Source organism: Cnephaeus nilssonii (genome assembly GCF_951640355.1).
Source record: "Cnephaeus nilssonii genome assembly, chromosome: 19".
Lineage (NCBI taxonomy): Eukaryota > Metazoa > Chordata > Mammalia > Chiroptera > Vespertilionidae > Cnephaeus > Cnephaeus nilssonii.
Genome location: NC_137090.1, coordinates 14,971,073 through 14,991,658, shown reverse-complemented (window position 1 = coordinate 14,991,658; position 20,586 = coordinate 14,971,073). Strand labels below are relative to the sequence as shown.

Below are 20,586 nucleotides of genomic sequence, written 5' to 3'. Positions count from 1 at the left end.
TCCCCAGGCTCCTCTCCCCGCAGGCCAGGTGGTGTTCAGACCCGGAGGAGGCCTGGCCGACGTAGGAGGAGGCTGGTAAGGGAAGGTGTGGACAGCAGTCAAGAGACCCTGAGAAGCAGTGTCCCTGGAGTTGCCCCCCGGATTCCCTCAAGTCTGATCTGGCCGCTGAATGATTCACAAGGATTGTGGGAAGAAAAGGCCCTGGGAAAGGGGTAGCTAAGACAGCAATGCTGGACAGAACTTTCTGGAAAACTTCAAGGCTCCCAGGAACACTAGGCAGCTTCATGTCCAAGAGTCACCGCAAGATGTGGAAAGGCTGCCCTGGGGCAGGTGGGAGAAGGGGACAGTGGGATTGGGGTGGGGGAGTTGGGTAGGGGCTCAGTCCTCAGTCTTTTATTCTCCATGGAGAATCTCACTCTGAACTCGGAGAAGCTGCAGAGTCCCCATCCTCGGGGTCCTGCCCATGAGGGGAGATGGGCTGACCCCCCTTCACACGCTTCCACTTCATCCTTCGGTTCTGGAACCACACTTTGACCTGACAAAGGAAGCAAAGGAGCCGGGTCAAGACAACCACCTCCCCAACTGATGCTCAAGCTAGCCAGGGGGGCAGCTCCAGGGACCCCAGCTCTAAACACTGCTTGTCCCTCCTCACTCCTCCAAAGGCTCAAGAACAGAGACCAGAGGGAGGACAAACCCATCTGCTCAGAGGCCTGTCTTGTGTCTCCAGAGAAAAAAAAAGTCCCAGGCACATATGGGAACAGTTTCTACAAGTCAATTGTCATTGGCTCCACCCCCTTTCACATGCCCTGCCCCTCCTGTGCTACCACCCTCTCCCTCTAGCTTCTGTTACCCAAGGGTCTGGGAGCAAAGGATGAGCAGCCTCATCTTGGGGCACATTTATAAAGCTTAGATAACGCTGCTTTGCACATTTTCTCACCTGAGCTGCACCCAGAGTGGGGTTATGACCTGTTTTACAGATGGAGACCCAGAAAGGGTGGGAGACATGTCCCAAGGGTCACAGGCTTAGGACATGGTAGAGGCAGGATTTGAATCTAAGTCTTCTGATTCTAAATCCAGTCCTCTGGCAGAGTGCTATCAAACACTATTGTTACCACCATCATCATTATTATTATACTTTGCTCTCCGTCAGAGCATGGGTGTGGGTGGAATGCTCTAAGGGAAAGCCCAAGACAAAGGGCTAGGAAGTTCTTCTCCGTGTGTGCCCAGGAACCAGCCCCGTACCGGAACCACCTGCAGAACTTATTAGAAATGCAGATCCCAGGCCCCCTCGTGATTATTGCAAAGTCACTCTCTGGAGCTCCCAAATCTACATTCTTTAAACAAGCACCTAGGTGATTCCAGTCACACTCAAGCTTGAGAATAACCAGATCAGGGGTTCCGAGGCTGGATGCAGGTGAGAATCACCCTGGGGGACCTTTAAAAAAACTCTGATGCCTGAACTCTGTTCCAGTCCCATAAAACCAATCCAATCAGTGTCATTAAAATCTCCCCAGGTGATTCTCGGGTACAGCCACAGTTGAGGGCCATTGGACTGGGCAGAGGGAGAAGATGTGGAGAAGATGCAGGGAGGGGTGCTGGGAAGGGAGGGGGATGAGAGAGCCAAGGAGAGGAGGGATGCCCAGGAGAGGAGCGGCGTCCCCAGAGCTCCCACCTGCCTCTCGGACAGATCCAGGTTCACCGCGATCTCGTATCTCCGGAGCCGGGTCAGGTAGTTGTGGTGAGCAAACTCGGCCTCCAGCTCCCGCAGCTGCTCCTTGGTGAATGCCGTCCTCTCCTTGCGGGCCTTGCCGCCGCCCTCCGCTTTTCCGCGGTTCTCCTGGTTGTCTGGGGAGAGAGGGCCCCGAACAGGAAGACGTAAACCTCAAGGGCCCCGGTTCCCTGTCTTTGGTCATGAAGCAGCCGAGCAGCCTTTCCCTGTCTCTTATTTGTAAAGGATGCTGAGAAAGAACCCACATTGTCCCTTTACCTTTCCTTCTGGTGTCTTACCCCCCTGAGAAATGGGAAGTTTTCTGGCTCCCTCACCCCCACGGTTTTCTTCCCACAGCACAGGAAGCTGCCTTTGGCTGTTCAATGACCTCTGCCACCCAGCTCACCCCCCAGCTTGGCATCAGTAGTGGGCAAGATGCTCTAAAACAGGTTCTCTGTCCTCAGCAACATCAACTGTTAGAAATGCAGGTCCCGGGGCCTCACTCCCCCCAGACCTACTGAAGGAGAGGCTCTGGGAGTGGAGCCCGGTGATCCGTTTTCACAAGCCCTCCCGGTGACTCTGACTCACGGTCAAGTTTACAAACCGCTGCCCTGGCCCTGAGACCTTGCTAAAAGGGTGTTCTGGTGGCAGCTTCAGCAAGGGGCTGGCCAGGATCTCAGACAGCGCCCACCCCCATGTACTGAATCGGGATCTGCATTTTAGCAAGATCTCTAGGGGGGAGGGCTGTGTGCACCTGTCAGTCAAAAAGTGTTGCTTTAAGCTTCTTTCCGCTTGGACACCAGGAGGAGTCTGGAAAGTTCATCTATGAAGGAAGCTCCCGTTAGCCACAGCAGGGGCTCACTCAATCATAACTGTTAACAGGGTGCAGGGACCAAGCACAGGACATGCATCAGTCACTTCATCCTCACAATAACCCCACTAGAGGAGTTCAAGTATTAGCCCTGTTTTATAGACCAGAAAACTATTTAAAAAAAGAAAAAAAAGGAAAAAAGAAGTGAAGCCAGGTGACCCGAGTTCATCCAAGTACAATCAGCCAGTGAAGGGCGGAGGCAGCCATCAAGCCCAGGCAGTCTGACTCCCATACTGTGCAAATGAAATATATGTAGGAAGGGTTTACGAACTGCAAAGTCCTGAACGAATGAAAGGGATGGTATGCTCCCTCCGAGCAGGGTAAGAGGGGCTCTCCCTTCGCCTTTAGTGGGGGTGGGTGGAGGGGCAGGAAGGAGACCCACGCCTGCACCCTGAGCTGACAACGGGAGCCGCGTGGCTGGTGCGGGGCGCAGGAACCCCTCCTCCTGCGGGCTCTGAAAGTGGGGGAAGTCTCACTTCCTCGTCCTGGCTGTACAGACAGGCCGTGCCTCACAGTCGGGTGCTTTACTGAAAGCTGCACCCCAACCCCCTGCCCCTTCGAGGCCCCATCCCCACCTGGCTGTGAGTGTAGTGGGGGATGATCTGCTCTCAGAGGCTGAGTCTAAACTGACCGACGGTGGAGGCCGCCCAGCCTCTGGGCCAAGCAGCACCCCCGGCCCCCCGCAGGGGTGGGGCCGTAGAGACCCCTGTCAACCCCGCTTGCTAGTTCCCTTCTCTGCTTTCCATTCAGCCCCCTTGTGTGTCAGGATCCTGGTCCTCCGCCCCCTCGTTACTCGGCGGGGAGCCGGGTGTGGCGGCCCCGGGGCGCGGCGAGGTGCCGGGCAAAGCGATTTGGGCGCCGCCACCCCTCACCCTGCGCCCTGGGGCAGGAAGACGAGTGGGCGCTGCCGGCGTCCCGAGAAGGCGGAGGAGGGGCCACCCTAGGGGTTCCCCGATGTCCCGATGCCCATGCGCTGGGGATCTTGGCGCGGGATACGGGTGGGCGGCCTGCGGGGCGCGCGGGGGAGCAGGCAGGGGGCGCGTTCTCCGCCCGGGATGTCCGCCTGGCGGCCTCTGGCTCCGGGCGGAGAAGGCCGGCCCAGACCCCTCCGGAAGCCGGAGCGTGGGCTGGAGGGGAAGGACGCGCAGCCCCGGCCGGTCCCCCGGGAGCCCTCGGCCTTGGCCGGGGAGGGCGGCGGTCACGCAGCGGAGGGACGGCCCCGGAGCGCATGCGGCCGGCCCGCGGAGAGGCTCGCTTCCCACCCGCTCCGGACCCAGGCTCAGCGTCCTCAGCCCTGCCCTTGAGCAACCGGGTGGTGCAGAGCCCTGGATCTCCTTGCTGGAGCCTCTGAGGGAGTCACTCAACCCCCCTGAGCTTCAGTCACCTCATCCAGAAATCGGGGGAAACAAAGCACCCACCTGCCAGGGTCACTGGGAAGATCGGACGAGCTAATGCGTGGAAAATGCTTTTGAAACTGAAAAGCACCGGAAAAATATAAAGTTTACTTCCAATTTTTCAACTCCACACATCACCCTTAGGAGGAAATCCTATTATGATCCCCTCTCCCAGCCACGCGGACCTGTGATAATTTGATTAATAGCTCTCTGGCTCCCCAGGGATGGAACTGTCTTTTCTCGCTCGCTACTGTCCCTGGCACAGAGGAGGCAGGTCTCAGCATAGAGAGGAGGAAGCAGCCTCGGAGGGGCCCCAGACCTTGCCCCGTGTTCTGGGCAGCTTTTAGGTGGCAGAACGGAGATTCGAACCCAGATCCACCTGACTGGTGCTGAGGTCCCCAATCCTGGCATCAGGTTCTTCGTCTTTCCTCTGCTGGTCTCCGCCTCCAGGGCTCCCAGGGGGCTCATCCTGGGTTGATGCCCACACCCCATGACCCCTCCTCCCAGGCCTGCTTGTGTGGACGCAGGTGCCCTATGGGATCTCAGAAAAACGACCCCCTAACCTACCCACACAGTCCTGTCCATAATCCTCCTGACAGAGACAAGGGAGGTAGGAGAGGGCCCCTGTGAGCTGGTCTTAGACTGGTTATGTGGGCGGCTGACCACTGCCAGCCAAGCCACACCACTCCCTACTCACTCTCCTCCCCCGTCTCTGTTACCCCGATTTAGGTGCTGGGGCCTCAGGATGGGAAAGAAGAGGAAATGGGACCAAGAAGCCTGGGAACTTAGTGTCTGAGCCACTGTGGGAACCCTGGGCAACCACTACAGCGGGTGGGGAACTGGTACCGGGAGGACACTTGTCCCTCATCAGCTTCCGTGAGTGGGAGGAACTTTGCTCACTGGTGGAAATGACAAACGGGCCAGAAGCATGGGAAACTAGCTATGAAAACTGAAGTGGGAATTATGGCTCTCTTTGTTCTCCAACATTTCAACAAGATAGAGAGAAGAAGAAGAAGAAGAAGAAGAAGAAGAAGAAGAAGAAGAAGAAGAAGAAGAAGAAGAAGAAGAAGAAGAAGAGACAAAGAAAAACTATGAGCACTTTCATGCCATTTCTGGCCAGGGTTGTCTAGTCTGCCAGCTCACATGCACAGGCCAATGGCACATCACTCCCAGGACGATGTGATCACAGGAGTACACTGTTGTTGGGAAGCCTCCCTCCCTCTCTCGCCTCAGTTTCCCCATGTGTGGAAGGATTGAGTCGGGCTGGGTCTTCTTCCCTTGGGGAGCTGGTGTCAGTGTCCTTGCTCAACACGCAGCCCCAACATCCTCTTCTCCTCTCCCTACTCCCTCTTCTGTTGAGAGCCCCCTGGCCTTGAACTTGAGCCCCTTCCAGTTTCAAATATTCTTATCTTGGCCTCTAGTTCCTTCCTTCAGTCAGATCTGGGTTCTTGCTGAACGTTCTGTCCCAGGTCCACCCCCGCACTCCCACCCCCACTCCCACCCCAGACTTCCCAAGTTCCTCAGCCCAGGGCTATTTACCCCCTCCCCCCTCCCCAACATGTAAAGCTCATCACCCCAAGCTGAGTGTTTGCAGAGGTGTCTGCTGACCCCTTGGAGAGCCTAGGCCTTCTTTGGGCCCAAGAAGGAGCTCCTTGACCTTGGGCAAGTCACTTAAGTTCTCTGAGCTTCAGTTTCCTCACTTGCAAAGTGAGAATGGCTACCTACATCCACTGTGATCAGAAGGCTGCTGAGAAGGTCAAAGGAGATGGGCAAGGTGTGTCTAACCCTTGGCACCGTACTGGGCACACTGCTGAGTCTCTGAAAGAACCATCAGAAGAGGTTCTATTGGAGATGCTGTTGGAGTGATGATTCAAGGTGGGGGTGAGAGAAGATGCTGCTCCAGGGCTGTGTGAAGGGGATGCCTTTTCAATGTCTGGCCCTTTAACTATTTTCACTTCTCTACTACTTTTCTATGTCTCTGCTTGGATCTGTGACTCTGGCCACTATTGGCCACTAATGTGTCAGTCTTCCAGGGGGCCATGGATCCAGGCACAGTAACTAGCATTGATCAGAGTCATACATCGGTCCCCTGGGTCCTGCTTCTCTCTCAGGGGCAGCCGTGCCTCTTCCAGGACTGCAGAGGGGGGAGGCTGGTGCTCAGCTGGCTGCTCCGGCCCCTGCACAACCCTCTGAGCGAGCAGGGCCTTGATGGAACAGTCAGCAGTGCCCAGAGAAATGCAAACAGGATGTGTGTGCGATTGCGGTTTCCACCAGGAGCTTTAACACCACCCAAACGAAATTATTTCATAAATACCTGTCACTTTTGGCAGACCATCCTAAAGTCAGCAGACAGCTTTATCGGAGCTACAAGGAAGTTCAGACAGACTCTGGGGAACATGCCTTTTTGGAGTTCTGTATCTCCAACTCTCACAGCCATTTTACATAAATTTCTACCCAAGACCAGAGAGAAAGCCATATGCCATGTATTCGAATAACAAATGGCAGTTGACAACAATGTATTTCCCCCAGAGATAAACTTCTTGTGGGCTTTCGTATATACTATGGAATCATAGAATAATAGAGCTGGAAGGGGACTGAGGGATGATCTAATGTTGCCTTTTCATTTTACAGCTGAGCTCAGAGGAGGTCAGAGACTTCCCTAAAGACACACAGCAAGTTAGTGGCAGAATTGGACCTACGACCCATAATTTCTTGATAGGAAGCTATTTCCGCATATTAGGTTGCTTCCGGTTGAATCCTCTTAATTGTTCTGTGAGATAGGCAAGGTGCATACTATCCACTGAAGAAATGAGGAAGGTAAAACCCAGAGACGAAATGGCTTGCCCAAAGCCCCTGGGACCAGTCCAGGGCCATAGCCACTATGTCACACTGCCCTGGGGAGGAGGATGAGCATGAGACTGTACTCACTCCAGGGACCGTGTCTGGGCCTGGGTCCAGGTCTGTCTCCCTGGGACTCCTCAGGGAGGGGATATTTGGGGCATGATGTCAGTAGGTGAGACCTCGGCAAACCCTCTGGAAATGGTGTCTGGCTTCCTTCACAAAGCACACCGTTGACATCCTTGTTAGTTCTGATACTTTCACCTTCAGAAGGAGGAGTCAAAGCCCATCAAAATAGACAAGACCTGGATGGAGTCTCCCAAGGCCCATGGAGTGTTGGCTTCGAGGACCCCCCTGGCTTCCTGGGACTGGCCTGCCTTTCTCCCTGGGCCCTGCCAAACTTAATGTGGGGGCCCCTTCCCGCTCCCGTAGGTGCCCAGTGGGTCTGGGGAATTCGGGGCATGTTTTCTGGGAGAGAAGCAGATTGTTCTGGAATGAACATGCCTGGCGCTCAGTAGTCTTTGCTGAGAGTCCCAGGTGGGGTGGGCAGTGAGGGTGGACGATGGTGATGGAGAGCGAAATGAGTGGGGTGATGAGATGGGGTGTGGGGCCCAGGAAGAGGGGAGCAGAGACGTGAGAAGGAAGGGGGGCGGTGGAAAGGAGAGGTGGGAGCAGCCGCAAGCCTCCAGGATGGGTTGGGGGAGGCATGGGCAGCACTGGGCTTTGTTGGTGTTTATAAGTTCCAGATGTCGTCCTTAGCTGTCACCAAAGGAAGTGTGGGCTTCAGGCCCCAGGCCCCACTGCTCACACTGTACCTCCACCACGGTGTTTAAGGAAAACAGGGAAAAACATGAAATATAAAAGGCTAGGGTGGGGGGTGGGGGAGGAATGCTGGCTAGAGGCCAGGGAAGCCTGATTCAGTGTGTAGATAGGGCTTGGGGAAAGGGGCTGGCTCTGGGGGTCTGCAGGGGTCCTGCCCCCCAGAAAGAAAGCGCTGCTCTGGACCTCGCCTATGTGTTCAGTGGTTAGAGCACCATCCCGTGCACCGAAGGGCCTCGGAATCAATTCCCAGTCAGGGCACACACCCGGGTTACCGGTTTGCAACCCTGGCCGGGGCGCATATGAATCAATGTCTCTCTCTCTCTCTCTCTCTCTCTCTCTCTCTCTCTCTCTCTCTCTCCAACAACCATATTCTTGGTGAGGATTAGAAAAAAGAAAGGACTGCTCTGCCTCTGGGATCATCCTCACCTTCCTGGGTCCAGGTGCCTGATTTCTTCAAGCCACAGAGATAGGTGGGTGGGATGGATCCTGAGCCCCCAGCCTGGCAGGCCAGAAGGCAGGGCTGAGTGGTCCCTCAATTGACCTTCCTATGACCTTCCATGGGCTTTTTGGACCCTTACACCTTGGAAGCGGGTCAGAATCCTGCTGCCTCGGTGGAAATGGACTTTTTCCAGAACTTCCAGAATGTATCTGGGCGGGGCCTGAGCAGGCCCAGGCCCAGGGTTTGTGCTGACGCCTCTGAGTTCCTGGCTGGGGTCCTGCTTTGGGCCTGTCAGAAGAGGAGAAGCAGGGGCTCTCACCAGGAGCCAGGGGATGCCCAGAAGGGTGGAGTGTGGAGTTTCTGTCTCTCCTCCCAGGCTGGCCACTCTGGGGCCTAAGATTTCTTCCTCGCTGGGGGTTGGAGTTGGGATGAGAGGGGTGTAGCTGCTGTGCCCCCCTGAAACCACACCTTGCCCAGCACTGTGAACCTACAGAGACAGATAGGCCCAGCTAGTGGCAGGCTGCAAAAGCTCTGTCTGAGCCTGGGTCACTGCCTAGCTGGGATGTGAGCATGGGCAGCCTGGGGTGCAGCCAGGATCAGGGAAGACTTTGAAAAGAGGAGGGTGCTCATTTGTAGGCTTAGGAAAAATGCGGCGAGGGGTTACAAAGTGCCAGCTCTGGTCTTTCTAGCTATAATCTCATCTAGTCCCACAGCAACCCTATGAGATACCATTGTCCTCAATTTTCAGAGGAGGAAACTGGGTCTCTGGGAGGGTTAGGACTTGCCTGAGTTCACACAGCCAGATCATTGTGGGTCCAGGGCTTAAACCAGGTCTCCCCTGTTAGTGCTGCAGCCAGTGTGCTACTCAGCAGCGCTCCAGGGACCCAGGTGACACTCACTAAAGTTTGTTTATTTGGTTGTCACCTCCTTTCCTTATTCCTCCGTCAAACAGCCACTTCTTTAGAGACTCATTCCTAAAACTGTCTCCACTTTTTTTTTTTTATCTTCACCCAAGGATATGTTTATTGATTTGAGATAGAGAGAGAGAGATGAGAGTGAAACATTGATCAGTTGCCTCTCTTATGCGCCCCAACCGGCGATGGGACCTGCAAGCTAGATATGTGCCCAATCCAGGAATCAAACCTGCAATCTTTTTGGTGCACAGGACAATGCTCCCACCAACTGAGTCACCTGGCCAGAGCTGGCTCTGCTTTTAAAAATCTCCCTTTGTTGGTGTCAGATAAGAAAGCAGGGCTCTGCTCCGAGTGGAAAAGCAGTTGGGATGCTAGGCCAGGAAAGCTCTGAGGTCGTGCCCACCTCTGAGAGGCTGCTTTCACGAAAAGGGTTTTAACAGGAACATTTGTGCCACTGCTTAGAACCCTGTCCTTGTCCCTGTACCCCCTGTTTATGGGCTGCATGGTGACCCTCCTCTCCAACTCCTATTTTTGAAGTCCTAATCCCCAGTACCTCAGCATGTGACTGTATTGAGAGGTAGGGCCTTTAAAGGGGTGATTCAGTTAAAATGAGGCCGATAGGGTGGGCCCTAGGCAATCTGACCGGTGTCTTTGTAAGAGTAGTTGTTGGTGAAGAAACATAGACAGACACCAGGGATGCCCGGGTACAGAGGAAACACCGTGGGAGGACATGGCAAGAAGGTGGCCATTTGCAAGCCAAGGCAAGAAGCCTCAGGAGAAATCAAACCTGCCGACACCTTGTCCTATAACTTCCAGCTTTCAGAACTCTGAGAAAATAAATGTCTTTTGTTTAAGCCACCCAGTCTGTAGTACTTTGTGATGACAACCTGAGCAGACTAAGACACCCCCTACATTCCCACAGCCAGTGCTTACCCCTGAGGAGAGAAAGCAAAGGCATGAGGGGTGCTTGGCAAGGCTGATGCCAGCCCGTAGGGGCCCTCTCTGTAAATCAGAAAAAGGTGCCTCTTTCTCTAGACTGTCTGGGCCTTCTAGCAGCCTAGCTGTGGCGGCCCCCCTAATGCTCTGCCATGGTGGGTTCACTTTATTGCTCAGTCAGAGTGGTTCCACTTGTTTCCCATGGTGGCCCCGGCACTTGGGAGCTGACCCCAGGACCCCGAGGGGGATTCCTGCAGAGTCAGCCCAGCCTGCCTGTGGCTGCCTGTGTGTCCTTCTGACCCCAGCACTCGCCCTGACCCCGGGCTAGTTGTATGATTGAAGTGTGGCTCTCCGCACACGTTTTCATGAGTGAGACTGTAAACGTTCTGGCGCATTTTACAGAAGCGCCTCACATACGGTGGAAACCCTCAGGCTGGGTGGCGGAGCCAAGCTCAGAGAGAAGGAGAGAAAATGAATGAGGGACTGCCAGGCTGCAATAGAGACTACTGGCCAGATGTCGGATGAGCTCCTCTTGTGTACAAATGTCTCAGTAGATTCTAGGGAGGCTGCACAGGTGACTCGGGTATCATTCTGGCCCTCCAGACACTTCACTTCAAGGGAGACAGTCACCCATATGCATCTAAACGTTTGGGTGCAAGGCCAACGGTGGTTTGATGCTAAAATGGAGGCATAAGCAAGGCTTGCTCTGTGTATGTGGGGAGGGAGGTCAAGAAAGAATGCTCAACAAACTAGAAATAGAAGGAAATTGTCTCAACACAATAAAGGCCTTATATGAAAACTTTGTAACGAACATCATACTCAATGGTGAAAAACGGAAAGCTTTTTCTTTAAGACCAGGAATAAGACAAAGATGCCCAATATCACCACGTCAATTCAACATAATATTGGAAGTCCTAGCCAGAGCAATCAGGTAAGAAAAAGAAATAAAAGGCATCCAAATAGAAAAGGAAGAAGTAGAATAATCTCTGTTTGCAGATGACATAATCTTGTGGAAAGTCCTAAAGATTCCACACCCAAAAAAATCTCTTAAAACGAATAAACCAATTCAACAAAGTTGTAGGATACAAAATCAACACCAGAAATCAGTTGCATTTATATACATTAGCAATGAACAATCTGAAAAGAAAATTAAGAAAACAATCTACATTTACAAAAGCATCCAATAGAATAAAATACTTAGGAATAAACTTGACTGAGGAGGCAAACTATTTGTACATCTAAAACCATAAATCATTGCTGAAAGAAATTTAAAAAGACAACTAAATGGAAAGATATCCTATGTGTATAGATTGGGAGACTTAATATTATAAAAATGTCCATATAATCCAAAGTGATTTACAGATTCAATGCAATCCTTATAAAAAATACAAATGGCTTTTTTTTTTGGTGTGTGGCAAAAATAGAAAAAATCATCCTAAAATTCATATGGAATCTCAAAGGACCTCGAGTAGACAAAACAATCTTGAGAAAGAAAAGCTGGAGGTCTCACAATTTATGATTTAAAAATACATTGCAAAGCTACAGTAATCAAAACAGCATGGTACTAGAATAAAGACAGCCATATAAGGCCAATAGAACAGAATAGATGCCCAGACGTAAACCCTCATATATATGATCAAGTGATCTTCAACAGAGGCACCAAGAGGTGGAAGTGACTCAAGTGTCTGTCCATCAACAGATAGATGGGTTAAAAAAAAAAGTGTATACATACAATGAAATATTATTCAGCCTTTAAAAAGAAGGAAATCCTGTTAAAATGCTACAATATGAATGATCCCAAGGACGTTATGCTAAATAAGATAAACCAGTCACAAAAAGACAAATACAGCATGATTCCACTTATGTGAGGCATCTAAAGTAGTCGAACGCTTAGAAGCAGGAAGTAGAATGCTGGTTGCCAGGCCTGGGGCAAGGGGAAAGGAAGTTGTCATTCAATGGCCATAGAGTTTCAGTTTTACAAGATGAAAAAGTTCTAGGCCAGGTTCCCAAGATGTCGAACCCTCAGTACAAGCCGGCGCGCCTGGCCACTTTGCCCCCTACCCTTGACCCAGCTGAACATGACATATCTCCGGAAACCCGGAAGGCGCAAGCCGAGCCGTTGGCCAAAAGATCCCGGCTTAAAAGGGAGTACCTGCTTCAGTATAACGACCCCAACCGCCACGGGCTCATCAAAGATCCTGCCTTGGCTCGTTGGACCTACGCAAGAACGGCAAATGTCTATCCCAATTTCAGACCCACTCCCAAGAACGCGCTCCTGGGAGCTGTGATTGGAATTGGGCCCCTCATCTTCTGGTATTACGTTTTCAAAGCTGACAGAGATAGGAAAGAAAATCTTATCCAGGAAGGAACATGGGACCGAAAATATAACATCTCATATTAAAGCTGACAATGATGACTATATATATTATTGTTTAATAAATCTATTAATCATGAAAAAAAAGATGAAAAAGTTCTAGAGATTCTTGCACAACAATGTACCTATAGTTAACACTATTGTACCATACACTTAAAAATGGTTACGATGGTAAATGTTATGCATTTTTGACCATAATAAAAAGCAAAGCCAAGGAGATTTCAAATATAAGACATCTCATGATAAGACTCTCAGGAGAGCTCCGATGTGGTTAAAATTGTCGTGGATACTGCAGTTTGAAACTCCTTAACTATAGTTTTCATTGAAATGATGCTGTGTACAAGTGGAGTCATCAATTTAAAAAAAAAAGCAAGAATTCTTGAAGGGGATGGTTTTCAAGCTGGATGTTAAAATAAGTAGGACAGCAATGGGCAGAGAGTGGGGGAGGGAAAGGTTTCCAGCACGTTGGGTAGAGGGGAAAAAGCAGAGTGTATCTGCAAGGCAAGTACACCGGTGTGGTTTGGGGCAAGGTACGTGGAGGTGGAGGTGGCGTATGAGGGGGAACAGGTGGAGAAAAGGGCAAAAGGAGCCCATTTGTGGAGGGTTTTCAACTTCGAGCGAAATGCGAGTTCCCGTGATTGGGCAGGGGCAGGGGCAGGCAGAGATCAGGTCTTGCAGGGGAGAGGTGGGGAGGGCCTAGTCCTTGGGAGGCACATGTGTTGGAGCCGAGGGAGGAGTGGACAAAGCGAGTCTGATGAAGGCAGAATGAGTCCGCGAGAGCCCCGCCAGCAGTGCTGAGCCCGAGCACAGGGCCTCCTCTCGGGCGATCAGATCCACCTGCAGCCAGGCCCATCACGCGCGACCTTCCCTTGAACCCCGTCAGGAAATCACCGAGAAATCCCTCATCCCCATAAATTAAAGACAGCCACAGTAGCAATGACAGATTGGGGGCAAACAGCAGCGGCCTCGCAGCTGTCCCTGCCAGCAGGGGTCTTCACACCCACTGGCCCAGGGCTGGGAGAGGCTGGGGTGAGATAACATCACAGTGGTCTCCTAAATCAGTCTTGTGCTGTGAACCAACCGAAGGTCTCAGAGTGGGGGGCCAGGGACCCCGCTTTCATGATCATTTACTTGAGCAAATCAGCCCACTTCCAGGGGGAGCAGCTGCGGCTGGCAGAGGAAGGAGAGGGCAAGCGGAGAATATTCCTTTGGAAACAGACTTTCTGTAACTTTCTGTCCCGGGAGGTTTCTCCGCCAGCCAGTAGGGGAGGCATTGACCAGGCACCCTCCCCCGCCTCCCGCACCCCCTTCCCCCGTTTGGCCCCCCACCCTCTCCAGCAGATCTCTGAGCTCCAAGCTCCTAATGGATGACAACTGGTTTCTTAGGACCAGCAATGATTGTAAGAGGTTCCCGTGTCTTTATACCCCAGACTCAGGAACTTCAAAGACGGTGTATTTGAAACCTTCAATTCCACTGAGCCCGAGAATAACAGGGAGATTTGACAGCAGGCTGGTTCTGGAGACATGGGCCTCATACCATTCATGGCTGCCGTTTATCGAACTCATGGACCAGGCTCAGTGTTAATCTCGTGGATCATTGTATCTAACCTCCACAGCCTGTCTCAATGGAAGGTGCTATTGTTATCGTTTCATTTTACAGCTGGGGAAACTGAGGCTCCAGGAAGTTAGGACTGTCCCCAATTCATGCCGTCAGAAGTGGTGGTGCTGACACTGACTCTGTCTGCCGAACCGTGAAGCACTACAGAAAACACATTTCTGACCAGCGCTGGTTAACCTCCCAGAGATGGCTTAGCTCAGTGGTCGGCAAACTCATTAATCAACGGAGCCAAATATCAACAGTACAACGATTGAAATTTCTTTTGAGAGCCGAAAACCAACTTCTGCACATGGGCCACGAAGTTTCCATCGCACTGTACGGGCGCGCCCGCACGTGGTATTTTGTGGAAGAGCCACACTCAAGGGGCCAAAGAGCCGCATGTGGCTCGCGAGCCGCAGTTTGCGGACCGCTGACTTAGCCGGGGCGAAGGGGAGGTGTTTAAGGCGCTCCCTTTGAGGACAAAATGCGTGGGGCGCCTAAAACCTCAGTAAATCAAGAGAAATAATATTGTACTGAAATGTTTTCAAAAATAAAAATGAATGCAAAAAAATCTATGCTGAATAAAACATCAAACTTTTAAATAAGAAAGAATCCAACCAGTGACTCTGGATTGGTGGGAGGGCGAGGGGGTACTTTGTGGCCTCGTCTCTTGGGAGCAGATTCTTCGAGTGAGTGGTGAGCCTTGCCCACACTTCCCCCTTTCTTTATGCCCTTACAAAGCTGATCTTTCCTGCCTCCTTCCCCTCCAGCTAAATTCCAAAGGGAGACTTAAAGCAACTAACTGGGTGATAAAGATTTCCATGCTGAAGGGAGAGTGGGTCTGGAACCCCAGAGAATGAATGAAAGTCAGCTTGCTGTGCTCGGCAGACCTCATGTGACTGCTGCCGTTGCTGCTGCTCCTGAGGGGTCCTCCAGGGAGAGCCCAGGGCCCCTCCAGGATGGGAACCTCCCCCGCCCCAGGCTGACCCTGTGAAGAGTGCAGGAAATTCAGCAGAGGGTGTCCATGTCCTCCTGGGGTGGTCAGCTGCTTGGCACACGAGCTCACTCCCTAACGCAGTGCCGTGGGCCACTGGCCAAAAGGAAAGTCGTGTATTTGGGTCTTGCTGAGACACGGAATGATATTTCCTGAGCCCAGCCCGTGGCTGTGCCCGTGCCTTCCCACGCCTGGGCTCCCAGTTCCCTGGAAAGCGGCGGGATGCAGCGGAGGGAGGTGTGGGCAGAGAGGGCGCCGTGGAGCGGAGAGCTCTTCAGTCAGGCTCAGAGCCAAGCCTCTGAGAGCCCCTTGGAGAGGAGAAGCAAGCACAACGTGTCCCATTCTCGGCAAATCTCCAACCGGGGCTGGGAATAGTTCAGGACTGAACCGGTTGGAAATTTAAAGGGCCCTTCTGTGGAGCAGCCAGGAAGGCTGTGATCCTTATCATCCACGGCGAACGTGTTGAGGGACCTCTTTAAGCATGTTTGGAAATCCTCATATTTCAAAGGGAGACTTGTGCTTGAAATCTACGGAAGGGGTGAGATTTGGGGTCTGACATTCAGGGTTTGAGCTGAATTCTAGGGTGACCAATTTGAGAGGTTTCTCAGGACACAGACTTTCAATGCTAAAATCAGAAAAGTCCTGGGCAAACTGAAATGAGTGGCTCACTCTGTTTAGACTCCATTCTAGCAGAGACCCCCCCCTTAAACTTTACGCATCTCCTTTCCACACATATAGAACCTACTGAGAAGACCTGCAGGACTTACCTCGAAAACTGGTGGGACTCAAAAGAGCTAATGTGTGTTGTCTGCTGCACCTTGAACTTCCCCGGTTGCAGCACATCGCTGTCAGACAGGCATCTGTAGGCCTCTCCTCCCTCTGAGGAGCTGTGTGTGTGTGTGTGTGGTGGTGGTGGTGGTGGGGACAGGTTGAGACCATCTTATTCATCTCTGCATCCCCAGGGCCATGGTCGGGGCTTGGCAAAAAGAAATGCTCAGGAAATCTGTGCTATATCGAAAGTGCTTTGTAAAGCAAAGCACAGAATGTTGTCCTTGACTGGCTGGCACTCTCACTTCCTACCTGCCCCTGGTGAGCCCATGGGAAGGTCCTCTATAGGCTCAGATAGGTAGACGTTGCCTTAAGGGTGGCTGTCAAGAGGACATAGTGGGCAGCGGGGGCAGGAGGCATGGGTACTGCCTTGTCCTGGGCAAGGTGGGGTGAGGGACCCAGACAGAAGGTGAACAGGCAGTGAGAGAAGCGAGGAGGGCCCGTGGGGAGATGAGGAAACAAGTCCCTACCACCGGGGTCCTAATAAGAGGACCAGCTCCATGCTCTGGCCTCTGGAGTCCAGCGCCGAGCTGGGCTTTTCCCGCATTCTGAAGTCCAGTGCTTGCCCTTGGCTGCCTGCCTCCCTGCCTCTCCCACGGCCGGTGATCCCTCAGGAGCGCCTTCCCTGAGGGTCACCCAGACCTGAGGATGCTGAACTGCCCCCTTGGCCTGGGCACGGCCCACCGAGGCAGGGGGATACCTTGTGGGCTGTCTGCTCCAGCTCTCAGCACTCCGTCTCCCCTCACTCCTTGCCTCTCCCCTCCCAGCCCTCGTCCTGCTTCTCTGTCTCTAGGCTCCTGGAGACACAGGGTCCTGGCTCTGCTTGACCACCCAGGGTTCTGGCCTTGGTCCTAGCCCCCACCCCCGCCCCCACCCCCCAGCTTCGGTCTCAGCTGATTCCCATGGTGAGCACACCCTGGGGCTCTGGGACCATTTGGAGCTGGTGGGGGCCTGGCAGGGAGAAGAAGCATGACCCAGAGGCGGCCTGGGGTCAGGAAAGCCCCTCTCTAGCCCTTGCCGGTCTCCACGGAGGCCCCCTCCCACATGTCCTCCAGATCCCTGTGGATCCTGTTTCACTCTCTGGCTGGCACATCCTTCTTGGGGCCCACGAGTGCTGGGGTCACAGACATCCCCATCACCAGAGAATCCTAGAGCTCTGAGTAGAAGAAACCCCGAAGGTAACTCCTTCCTGCCTTTGAATAGGTTAGATCGACTTGTTTGCAATGCACGGTCCGGGCAGTTAGGCTCAGACAAGGCAAGAAACCTCCCCAAGGTCACACAGTAACAGCATGGTCAGCTGCTCTCCAGCCACCTACCTGCACTATCCTTTCTCCGTCTGGTTGACTTCTTCTCCGTCTCATTGGCAGTGCTCCCAAGGACCTCATAGTCCTCTCCTGGGCCTCCCGTGGCGTCCACCAGGCCTGGGCTGCTGGCCCCCAGCTCCCTGGAGCCCCCAGTTGGGCCCGGGTTGAGCCTACGCCGGGCCTCTGAGACAGGGAAGTGCCAGTCGGGGGGCTGTGGGAAGGCGGGGTGCTGCTCGCTGAAGACCCGCTCCTCCTGGGGCAGGCTGTGTGGGGTGGCCGCCAGGCAGGAGGCCGAGAAGTCGGGGTACGCTGCTGTCGCCGTCGCCGGGAAGTCTGGTTTCTGGTGGAAGGAGAATGGGGTTGGCGGGTAGTGGGGTAGCCCTGAGGCCCCACCGCCTTCGGAGTGGGGATTTCGGACGCAGCCCCAGACGGGGGCCGGGGGGTGGGGGCTCCTCATGCAGCTGCTGGCCACGGGATCCATCTGCTGTCTGCAGCACGCCTCAGTCTTCCAAAGGTTCGATTCTTACCCTTTTTATATTCAAATTTTTTAAAAATGCAAAAAAATAAAAAATAATAAAAAAAATTAAATAGTAGGGGAAAATGTTCAACAGAAAGTTCACCCCAGGAACCAAAACAAAACCCAAAACTAAAGTCTCTTTTAAAAGTCCACACACGTGCGTCTGTGTGTGCACGCACTTATGTCCGCCTTCACTCCTGGCTTCCTGCCCCCGGACGCGCCAGCCTGCCTAGCGGGATCCCCTGTGGGTGTATTTGTCGCCGATGACACTAAACATGTTCACTGTCCCAGCCCAGACGCGCCAGCTGATGGAGCGCTCGCCCGGAGCCCTCGGCAAATGCCTGCAGAGGGCTGGACCGGGGCCGCGGAGACACACTTTTAAATGCTGCGGTGGGGAGAGAGTGACAAATTTCTGAAGTGAAATGTGAGAGAGGAGAGGGAGGGGTTAACCCGCACCCACACAATCCCCTCCAACCAAAACCCGAGCAGGCAACTATTAATCATCAGAAACCTTATATGCACATCTAATGGGATTTGCAGATGGAGACTTTTAAAGAAACATTGTCTGTATTTTTTCTTTTTTTTTTTAAGGAGAGAGAGCAGCTCACACACACCACTTCTTTAATGTGCCTCCTGTAACACTATGAAGTTATTTTATTACACTGTTAACAAAATTCCCCACGTCTTGGATTTGGAAAAAGCCTTAAGTCAGATCCAGAATCCGTCAAGTGCCAAATTCCAGGGAGGGAAGCAGGGACTAAGCGCAAGAGACAAGTTTGCTGATTGCGTGTGATTTAAAGGCCCTTCCACCGCCGCCTGCAAAAAGGGAGGTGGATTAAAGGGAATCTTTTTTTTGCAAGTCTCCGCGGCCCACTAGGGTCTGTGGTATAAAGAAAGACATACCCAGGAAAAAAAAAAAAAAAAAGATTTCTCTCTGTCCAAAGTGACATTCTCACTTTCTCAGTAACTTAAAAAAAAAAAAATCAGATTCTTCCTTCCTCTCTTTAACCCTCAACTTAATGCCCATTAGCCACACCCTTCTCTAGAGGGGTTTCAAGTCATTTTTCTCCTCGGCAAAAAAAAGAAAAAAAGAGGCTCTTAGATAAAGTCCTTGAAGTTTCTCCAAGGCCTCCCGCACCTGCTCCTGGCTCCCTAACCTTCACCCACCTGCTTCCCCAGCCCCAACCCCAGAGGCCGCGTCTTCTGTGAACTCTGGGGCAGGGAACTAGGAATTGGGGGTGGTCTCGTTCCCAAAGGAGTTCTCTGTCACATGGGCTTCCTGGCTGGTGCCAATCCCAGGAGGGCCAATTGCCATTTCAACCCGTCAGTCCGTCCACTCCAGCACCGGGGCCTGCTGGTCTCTGTGGAGGGTTAATGTAATTTCTTGCAGGATGGCATTCCAAGGCCATAGGACAGAGCTCCTCTCCCGTGGCCCAGAGTCGCTGGATCGGGGCCGACCCGGGCCACAATAGCGGCGTCTCTGCTGGCTGGTTCCGAAGGAGGAGGGGTCTTAGCTCTGCGGCCTGGAGGGTGCACTCACGCTCTTCATGAAAAAGGCGTTGTGTCCTCTGAAATGGGCAGCCAGGGTGTTGGAGGCCAGGAGAGGGGATGGGGAGATGGCCACCAACCAGACTCACTTCTCCGCTTCGTCCAGGACTCAGCTGCTGCATACACATTTCTCCTCCGAACCTCACCACTCTCCTATTATGGGTGAAGTGAGAATTGTGTCCTACGTTTCACAAATGAGGAAGAGGAGGCTCAGACAGAGAACGGGGCTGCTCAGAATCCCACAGCGAGGAGGTGGCAGAACCGAGAGCTGCCCTCAGGTGTGTGGACTTTGGGCTTAAACAGGTGTGAGTTCAAATCCCGAGTCGGCCACTTTCTGGCTGTGTGCCCTGGGACACGTGGCCTTACCTCTCGGAGCTTCTGTTTCCACATCTGGGATGACAGTCGATTCAGCCACTGATGGCTGACATTCACCCACTGATCTTAGAACCTCACACATATTCCCCCCAATGGATCCCCACCAAAGCCCTCTGAGGCAAGCGCTTTCCTCATCAGCTCCGTCTTTCAGAAAAGGACTCTAAAGCACAGAGAGACTATGTAGCCTGCACAAGGTCACACAGCTGGGAAGTGAAGGACCTAGAATTCAGCCAGGCCCCGCTGCATCAGAATGCCTATCCCACAGACATTTGAAAATTTTAAATCAATTTATGTGAATTGCGAAGTGGGTAAGAGAGAAATTCAGCTCCCTTCCCAGCCTATCTGAACGGAGACTGTGGGACTGGGGAGCACTGAGGAAATTCTACAAAATCAGCCTTGTAAGGTCCCTCGAGGGGCCCCGGGCTGTGAGGCTCTAGAAGGAATCCACACGAGGCCCGGAGGAAGAGCCGGCTGCCAGCGTCCCTCGGAAAGCCTTCCTGGGGCCTGGCCCCGCAGGCTGTAACTGGACTCCTGCTCTGGCCTCCTCATCTGGCCCAGGAGGCCCAGCAGCCTGGCCCTTTGCCCCTGGAAGGGGTGGGCCCTGGGTCACGGTGGGGTGGGCGGAGAGGTCAGCGGGGAGGGGGCCCGGCAGGGGTGCTCTGCGCAGGACCCTGGCACCCCAGCGACCCGAGCAGCTGCTGGCGTCTGTCAGGCACCCCACAGGGCACAGCTGGGGGCCCACCGGCCTCTACATCTTCCTGACAGGCCCCTCTTCTGAGGCCGGGGAAAAAACAACAACAGGTCCTCCCTCTCGGCAGCCCATTTGTTAGATGAAGGCCGGGCCCCAGCACCTTTAACCCCCTCAAAGTCAGCATTTCCCCGTCAAGGCCCTGCAGGTCGAGAGACAGAGATGAATAGAAGTGGCTGTTTGGGAAAAAAAGGCCCAGGCCTGGCGGCCAAGAGGAGCAGGGTTTTCAGGAAGGGAGGGGCCCCTGTTTCTGGTCGTTGTTGCGGGGGGGGGGGGGGGGGGGCGGCGGGGAGGGAGGAAGAGGAAAAGCGCGTGTTAGGAGGAGGGTCCCCGAGGAGCCCTGGAGTGGGCAGTTGGCTTGGCCACACCTGAGCTATCT

The 20,586-nt window shown here is 53.3% G+C and overlaps 2 protein-coding genes across 2 annotated transcripts; one reads left to right on the top strand and one right to left on the bottom strand.

Annotated features, from left to right (window-relative positions):
- Positions 1 to 412: 412 nt before the first annotated feature.
- MEOX1 (mesenchyme homeobox 1) lies at positions 413 to 17,558 on the bottom strand (the record flags this gene model as incomplete). Its single annotated transcript, XM_079798145.1, has 3 exons — positions 17,032 to 17,558; positions 1,673 to 1,845; positions 413 to 535 (listed from the first exon to the last, which is right to left on the bottom strand). Exons 1-3 carry the CDS (start codon positions 17,498 to 17,500, stop codon positions 413 to 415), a joined length of 765 nt encoding a protein of 254 aa, XP_079654271.1. The 5' UTR covers positions 17,501 to 17,558.
- LOC307115502 (NADH dehydrogenase [ubiquinone] 1 beta subcomplex subunit 4-like) lies at positions 11,934 to 12,323 on the top strand (the record flags this gene model as incomplete). The annotated part of the gene is made up of 1 exon (XM_079798699.1): positions 11,934 to 12,323. One exon carries the CDS (start codon positions 11,934 to 11,936, stop codon positions 12,321 to 12,323), a length of 390 nt encoding a protein of 129 aa, XP_079654825.1.
- Positions 17,559 to 20,586: the final 3,028 nt, after the last annotated feature.